This window comes from Microtus ochrogaster, linkage group LG2, assembly GCF_000317375.1.
Source record: "Microtus ochrogaster isolate Prairie Vole_2 linkage group LG2, MicOch1.0, whole genome shotgun sequence".
NCBI classification, from domain to species: domain Eukaryota; kingdom Metazoa; phylum Chordata; class Mammalia; order Rodentia; family Cricetidae; genus Microtus; species Microtus ochrogaster.
Genome location: NC_022028.1, coordinates 622169 through 630496, shown reverse-complemented (window position 1 = coordinate 630496; position 8328 = coordinate 622169). Strand labels below are relative to the sequence as shown.

General features: G+C 44.9%; 1 protein-coding gene across 1 annotated transcript in view; it reads left to right on the top strand.

Annotated features, from left to right (window-relative positions):
- The window catches only part of Kif6 (kinesin family member 6), a 320310-nt gene that overhangs the window by 4458 nt on the left and 307524 nt on the right, over window positions 1-8328 (top strand). Inside the window, exons 2-3 of the mRNA XM_026785828.1 lie at window positions 841-950; window positions 6290-6364. Coding sequence (XP_026641629.1) covers window positions 841-950; window positions 6290-6364 — 185 coding nt within the window. The remainder of the gene's footprint in view (window positions 1-840; window positions 951-6289; window positions 6365-8328) is intronic.

Here is an 8328-nt window from a genome sequence, read left to right as displayed (position 1 = left end):
CCATCAAACTCCTGCAACTTGGGATTTTTGGGAATATAACTCAAAATTGGATACCCCTATTTACCCTCTGACAAGGTTCAGACATCACTTTCACGACTGTGTCTGGTTTGCACATGCTCAGAAGTGCTTCTTAGCTGTAGCAAGAATGTGAACTTCTTCCGTAGAATGGGGAAGCATTGCCTAGCATAAGGCTTTCAAGGGTTTCCTCAATAACAGGGATGGATTTACACAATCAGACTTGGATATTACATCATCCAATGGTGATCAGAACCTTGAGATAGCATGGTGGTGGTTTGAATGAGGATGTCCCCCATAGGCTCAGATAGTTGAAGGCTATTTCTCTGCTGGCGGCACTGTTTGAGGAAGTGATGTCACCTTCAGAAGCTGGAGGGAGTATATCACTGGGGTGGACTTTGTGGGCTTATAGCCTCACCTGCACCCAGTTCACTCTCTTTGCCTAGTGTTTGTGTTTGAAGATGTGATCTTTCTGCTTCCTGTGGCTGCCTGCTGTCATGCCTTCCCCTGCCTTTATAGACTCTCCCACAGGGTCCACAAGCCAAAATAAACTCTGTCCTGCATATGTTGCTTTGGTCATGGCGTTTTATCACAGTCACAGAAAGTCACTAATGTAAACATCACTTTAGGTTTTAACTCTTGTTTTGTTTTATGTGTTTGTTTGACCCCAATAACAGTTCAAAGAAAAATTTACGTATTATATTGTGCTATGATATTTTGTCATGAAAGCACAGTTTTGTACCATTACAATGCTAATCATATTCAGGTCAGAGATCATGCTGGAATTTTACCATTTATATCCACCTATTCTTCTTGTATTTGCAGATTTATTCTATAGATGAAGATGAGAAAGCAGCACCTAGCTTGGAAATTCTCTTACCCCGAGATCTGGCAGATGGATTTGTGAACAACAAGCGGGAAAGCTACAAGTTTAAGTAAGCCTTGTTCCTCCTCTTTGTTTCTGCTTCATTACTGGGCAAGTTCTTGTCCCGTGTCAGTTTCTGTTGCCAAAATCATCAGCCCCATTTCCGTGGCAAGCGTGATATGGCCATCTCATCTGGTATATAGAACTCACCTCACCTCACACAAGTGTGCCCACATACGAGCACACACACATAGATAATAAAGAAGTGGCATGATTATAGCCTCAAATTTCACCTGTAGTGTTGGGATTTCCCTGCTTCGCTCATTGTGGGGCTGCATGAAGTCCACGAATGTGTGAACGTCATTGAAGGTGAGATGTTGTGGTCTCGTCCGTGTGTTTCTTAGGTGGGCTTTGTTTGTCTCAGGTGCACATGTCTATATTCAATGCCTGTGATGTCCTGTGGAGCATCCATTAGAATCATGTCTCTCCTGAAAGGAGGTACTCTGTCAGGTATTCGTTTATTTGGAAGATTCAATGTGAAAAAAATAAAGAGAATATAAAACATCTCAGGAACCTTTCCATACGGATCCCATATCAAAAATTTGGATTTATTGGGTTAAATGCATTATTATATTTAATTTCCCAGGATTCTTTTTTTCTTATTCCTCTTTTTTTAAACTGCAGCTGGAACACTTTAAATAACATATTTGGATGGTTCTGTATTTCTCTTGGGCAGTGTTTAACCATATGGTGACTGTCCCTGCTGTCCACCCTGGGCATTCTTCACTGCCAGCCTCAGAGATGAGAGGTCCATGGCACGGGAGCAGGAAGAACGAAGTCCTTAAGCTGGAAGAGTGCATGAGTGTTTGGGGAAGGGAAGGGGACCATGAGGCTTACAGATCCCACAAGGGACAGACAGGAAGAAGGCAGGTCAAAGGGCAGGGGGAAGCCAAATTATATCGGACCTTATGAGTGACTTGAGCTGTCACCTCAAGTGGCATGGGCAGGAAAAGGGTGATGCTGAGAGGGAAGGGGTCACCACACCCTGGTTGCAGTAGCACGGTCCTTGCTGATCTTGCGGTAGGATGGCACTTACCTACACAGCACACCCTGTAACGGGCATGGAAAACAAGTGAAACAACTGTAGTGTTCCGTCCTTGGTGGGAAATGGGGTGCCGAGAGATGTCCATTGTTTCTGGTCCTGTGTCTGGGGATCTGAGCCGTTGTTTCCGGTCCTGAATACATGGGTCTGACCAGCCCAGGTACTGAAGAGGATTGAGGCTGCCTGTACTGAACATGCAGAGTCTTCTGTCCACCCTCCACAAACAGTAGTGTACACAGCTAGTCACATGACATTTGCACTCTAGTGAGAATCGTGAGCAGTCTGCAGGGTATATGGAGAGAGCCACATGAACTCTGTCAAATGCTGTTATATGATGTAAGAGCTACGCACAATTGCAGATTGGGGTCTGAGGATGTTGAGGCTTGCCTCTAATTGGATTCTAGACATTTGGAGGTCAGAGTTGCCATTGATTGCCAGTGAACTCATTACACAGTTAAACAGAAAGAGTGGATCAAGGAAGCCAGGGAGTTTGGGACTGAACTTTTAGAAGGATGGAACTGTCTTTTGTAGTAGGAGCTGCAGGCTGCTTTCCGCCTCCCAGCTCCCGGCCACTGGTAGCTTTACCCAAAATAATTACACACAAATTGTATTCTTTTAAACACTGCTTGGCCCATTAGCTCTAGCCTCTTACTGGCCAATTCTCATATCTTGATTAACCATTTCTATTAATCTGTGTAGCACCATGAGGTGGTGGCTTACGGGGAAGGATCTTAACCTGTGTCCATCTTGGGGAGGAGAGCTATAGTATCTGCCTGACTCAGCTTTCTTAGTGTCTGCTTCATTTCCCTTCTTCCCAGCATTCTGTTCTGTCTACTCCGCCTACCTTTGTTCTGACCTATCAGGCCAAGCAGTTTCTTTATTAATTAACCAATGAAAGCAACAGATAGACAGATGACCCTCCTCCATCAGTCATCTTGTGGGGTGAGGACGATTTCAGTAAAGGCTTCAGATGGGAAGTCTAGTCTGTGTGCAGTTGAAATGGGCTGCAGAGAAAGCCCACACAACACCCTCACTGAACGAAAGGACATCTTGGTCACGGAGAATCTCATGTTCTTCCTCAGCATGTTATTGATGGGCATGAGGACCCTGAGTCGCTTTTATCTCCATAAGAGATTGGACTTAACTTCGTACAGCTTTTCTGAATTCTAGGATTCTCTCCTGTTCTTCAGAAGCCAGCTGGTCCAAGTTCCTCCCCAGATTGTAACATAGCTCTGTTGTGAAAGTGGAATGTTTGGAGATGGTGGTGTTTGATGCTCAATATACAATTACCAGTTAGCTGTAAACTCTGATCCTGAAGTCTTCATTCTGAATAGGGAGATAAGAGAAATATCTCGGTTGTTTCTTGATCCACAATTCTCTTAAAGATCAGAAGATAGCATTTTAGAATGATTTGATGGGTGTAAAGGTCCTTTAATTTTTTTTTTAAAATAAGGTGTATGTGTATGTATGTGCAGGTGCCCATGGAGGCTGGAAGAGGGTGTTGGGTTCCCTGGGGTTGGACTTGCAAGTGCTTGCAAGCTACTCTCTTGGTGCTGGAAGCTGAACTTGGGTTCCCTGTAAGAATAAGTGCTCTCAGCCTCGTAACCGTAATGGCCGAGCCCATCTCTCTAACCAGAGGACATCATGCCCCGCACAAGGAATTCAGTGTGCTTTATGGGTATTGTTCTAAAATTATATTTCAGTCTAATCACAACATTGGTAGAGTACCTAGCATGCGGGAGGCACTTGATAGATATTTATAAAATAGATAAGTCAGTAGATAAGCTGATCATATTAACTTTATACAAGGAACCTTTCAGAATGTATTCTGTGGGTGACTCAGTGCCTTCTCGAAAGCTCCTGGCACATCTTAATGTTGCAGCGGTAGATATAATTCCTGGTGGGGAGTGGAGAAGTGGGGTGGGGAGTGTCCTATTGCCTCAAGGTCACCAGCATCCAGGAGAAAGAAGCCAGCAGGCCCCATTCCTGGGCAGCTTCCCCGAGACCCTGCTGGAAGTCTGTAGTCCACCACCAGCGCAGCTCGAGTCAACCATGCTCCTTAGAGCACACTCACGCATGGTGGCCGTGTGTTCTGTGGAAGCCTGCACCATGCTGGTGTTCAGATGGAAGGGTTTGAAGGGCTGATCCAGGCATGGAACACCAGCACCTCATATCTGCTGCTCCTAAGTCCTTAGAGCAGTGGTTCTCAGCATGTGGATCATGACCCCATGGGATTGAATGACCCTTTCACAGAGGTCACCTGAGACCATCGGAAAACACATATATTTATGTTGTGATTCATAATGGTAGCAAAATTATAGTTATAAAGTAGCAACAGAATCATTTTACGGCTGGGGGTCACGGCAGTGTGTTGAAAGGGCGGCAGCATCAGGAAGGCTGAGAACACTGCCTTAGGCTGTCAGTGCATTGGTCACCATTTGCTCATCTCAGATGAAGGCTGAGAAGACCTGGGGTCCCTTGAGGATAAATTTCTTTTTATTTTATATTTCTAATCTAACTGTGGACATTCATCTGAACTCCTCCCCGGCAGCCTCACCGCTTTAGGTCAATACAGTCCACTGACTGTGTAGGCAGTGGTGTTGGCCAGAGGTCCAAAGCCACCAGGAAGCTGCTTAAGATTCTCTCAAAAATTTCACTTGAGAATTTTTACTTTAAAGACTGCATCCTCTCATTTTTATTCTGAGAAAGTGTAAGTGATTGGGAAGAGATCACAGTTAGCAAAGTGCTTGCTTTGCAGACATGAGAACCTGAGTTCGAGCCCCAGCACCGGATGGGATGGCATGCTTATCATCCTGGGCCAGAGAGGTAGAGGTTCTGGGACTTGGTAGCCAGCCAGCTAGCCAGCGAGCCCACTTGGTGAGTTCCAGGCCAGTGAGACACCAAGGTTGTCTTCTGACCTCCACATCCATGCATGTGAGCACACGTGCACACACAGGAGAGAGAGAGAGATACAGGAGAACAGACTGTGTCTCCCAAGTGTCCTGCTCTACTGGTAATCCTATACCAAACTGGAGTGATTCTGCAAGGAGGATGGAACAACCACTCTGCCACCTCCTGGAACTCCCCTCCCTGCAGTTCTCGTGAAGACCTGGCTTTGCAGGACAGATCAGTCCTTTCTGACTTTTGAGTCATGAGCAAGGAAATGAGACAACAGTACAGAAAGCTGGCCTCCCTGTCAGAGTGGGAGGTACCTAGTGCATGGGCAACCACAAGCTACAGTTCAAAGGCTGCACCTTCAGGCATTGTGCAGTCCACTTGCAGTCTTTCCTCACTGGGCAAATGTCAGAAGCCCAAGGGCCTTTTCCAACCCATTCTTGGGTTTGCAGCCAAGAGTTCTGGACGTTTGACTCTGATACCAGCCACAGACACTGTCCTGTCATAGAATATTTATTCAACTAGGAAAACTATGTTACATTTGTTTATGCTGTGTTTATTCAACTATGTAAGTTTCTGCTGCATTTCTCTATGCTGCATTTGTTTAACTTGGCAAGGACATGCTGCTATTTGTGCATTTGTTTAACTTGGCAAAGACATGCTGCTATTTGTGCATTTGTTTAACTTGGCAAGGACATGCTGCTATTTGTACATTTGTTTAACTTGGCAAGGACATGCTGCTATTTGTACCTTGCTTGCCTAAGGCACCTGATTGGTCTATTAAAAAGCTGAATGGCTGATAGCTATGCAATAGAGGGATAGGTGGGAGTGGTAGGCAGAGAAAATAAGTAGAAGGAGGACTCTAGGCTTGAGAGAGAATGAGGGAGAAGGAGAGGGAGAGGCCCAGGCCAGCCAGATAACCTGACTCAAAGAAGCAGGAAAGCAGGACATAGAGAATGAAGAGCTAAAAAGTCCCGAGGCAAAACATAGATGAAGAGAAGCAGGTTAAATTTAAGTTATAAGAACTAGCTAGAAACAAACACAAACTAAGGCCAAGTATTCATAACTAAAACCAAGCCTCCATCTCATGATTAAGGGGCTGGTGGTCCGAGAAAGCTGCTGCACTGTCCTTCTTGAGAGCTAAAACCACACAGTTTATTATGCGATTCAAAGCTGGTGTGCTGTTTTTCAGAGGGGAACAATTGTACAGATCTTGTCAAAGCCATATTGTTTACTCACCACTTTTGAGCAAGAATACAACGGCGCAGTGTCGGGGGGATGACAGGGCAAACATTGTGTTAGGTTAGCTAAGTCTGGTGATGTCAGTGTGGGGTCATTTACAAACGTGTTTATGAGAACGACATTCATTAATCCAATAGCGTTTGAAGATAATTGCCATTTTCACATTGCAGATTTCAAAGGATTTTTGACCAAGATGCAAAGCAAGACATCATTTTCGAAATCATTGCCAAACCAGTCGCCCAGAGGTAGGATTTCCCAGACTCTGTTAGTGGGTTCCTGGCTTTTCTTCTTGTCTTCAGTCCTCAGGTAATTGTGGGAATTTGCTAGTGTGTATCAATCATAGACTCTGGCTTCAGGGCTTGAAATAGTGATAACATTAATTATTCACATCAAGAGCTGTTTCACTCAGATGCAGATGGTGAGCCTCGAAGCAAACCAGAAACACAGACAGAATAACTATTCTTAGGCTCATTTTAAAAGTTCCAGTATGGGCTGGAGAGGTGACTCAGTGGCTAAGAAATCGTTGTGTGTTTTCAGATACCAGGGTTCAGTCTTCAGCCCCTTCAAGACAGCTCACAACCTCCTATAACTCTAGCTCCATAGATTTAATACACTTTTCTGGTCTCCAAGTGAAGAAGGACTCTTAAAAGAAATCCCACATTAGCTCAGAATTGAGAATAATAGAGGGTTATTTATTTAGGGGTAGACCCACAGATCATAATCCTCTGCTGGAACGGAAAAGTGGCTGGACGCACGCTTTACATCGGCATATATAGTATGCCACACCCAAGTGACTGGGTAACTTAAAGGCTCCTGGCGGTAGGAATTCCTGCAGCATCCAAGGGAACCTACTCACCTGTGTACATACTAACATGCAGACACATGCACAAGCACATAAAGACATCCTTTAAAAGGTTCTGTAAACCAAGGATTATTTAGGCTGACACTGCTCCAAGTCATGTGGCTACTGGTACTGGAAATCAAGATGATTTTCTCTTATTTGTTGTACTTTTCTTGGTTCAATAATTTTATTATTAATATTATTACTTAATTTTCATGTGTGTGTGGTGTATATGTGTGTTCACGTGTGTGTGTGTGTGTGTATGCACTTATTTGTGTTTGAGAGTGTGGAAACTAGAGGTCACTGGAGGTCAGCGTGCAGTTGTGTATCTTAACGGCTTCTCTGCCTTGTTTTTTAAGAGAGTCTCTATCATTTCAGCAGGATTGGCTGGCAGTGGGCACCCGGGACTGCCTGTTCTGTTCACTGTGGTGGGGATGAAAGTGAACACTGCTATGTCTGGCTTTCTACACGAGAGCTGGGAATCTGAATCCAGGTCCTCGTTCTTCTGTAGCCTACCAGCACTGTACGCACTGGGTCATTTCCTTGGCTCCTCAGTATTTCAGGATCAGGTTAGAAGATGACACTTGGAACGCCTGCTGATGGTTGGATCTGCTCTACCTCAGTGACCTGGCAAGACTTGGTCCTTACTTTCTAGAGTCATGCGTTTCAGTAAATGCAGGCAGTTCCAGGCCATGATGGTAAAGACTGAGCTCTGCATGATGGCTGGGTAATCAGATGCAAACATATCCATGTCTCTTGGCAAAGTCTCCTTGGGTCTTGATCAGTGGTTTTCACTGTGGGTGGCAACCCCTTTGGCAAAGCTCTATCTCCAAAAATGTTTACATTATAATTCATGATAGTATCAAAGTTACAGTTATGAGATAGCAACAAAATAATTTTATGGCTGGGGTCACCACATGAGGAACTGTATTAAAGGGTCACAGCATTAGGAAGGTTGAGAACCACTGTGCTACACAGTCATGGCCCTTCTCCTTTCTGGGGATCCTCACTGGGGGCTACTGCCAATGATGTGTTTTTCTCTGATCCTGAAGCCATTGGAATGGTTCTGTAAACATTCATCTGTACAGATAATATGGAAATTATCTGTTGGGAGCTGTGAACCCCCAGATCCTGAATTTCTTGTAAACAACCTGTTTTCCTCTGCTCTGAGACAGCTTGCAGCTGCTCTGAGCACGAGACCCTCAGGAGTTCCTGATGGCAGGAGAGTGGTTTCTGGTGGGTTTGCCTGGGGTATGGCTATCAGCTAAGGATCTCTGTATAAGTGAGTCTGGTACACAGTAAGGGGGCATACTTGTTTCAAGGATGACCTCTCTCTCTCTCTCTCTCTCTCTCTCTCTCTCTCTCTCT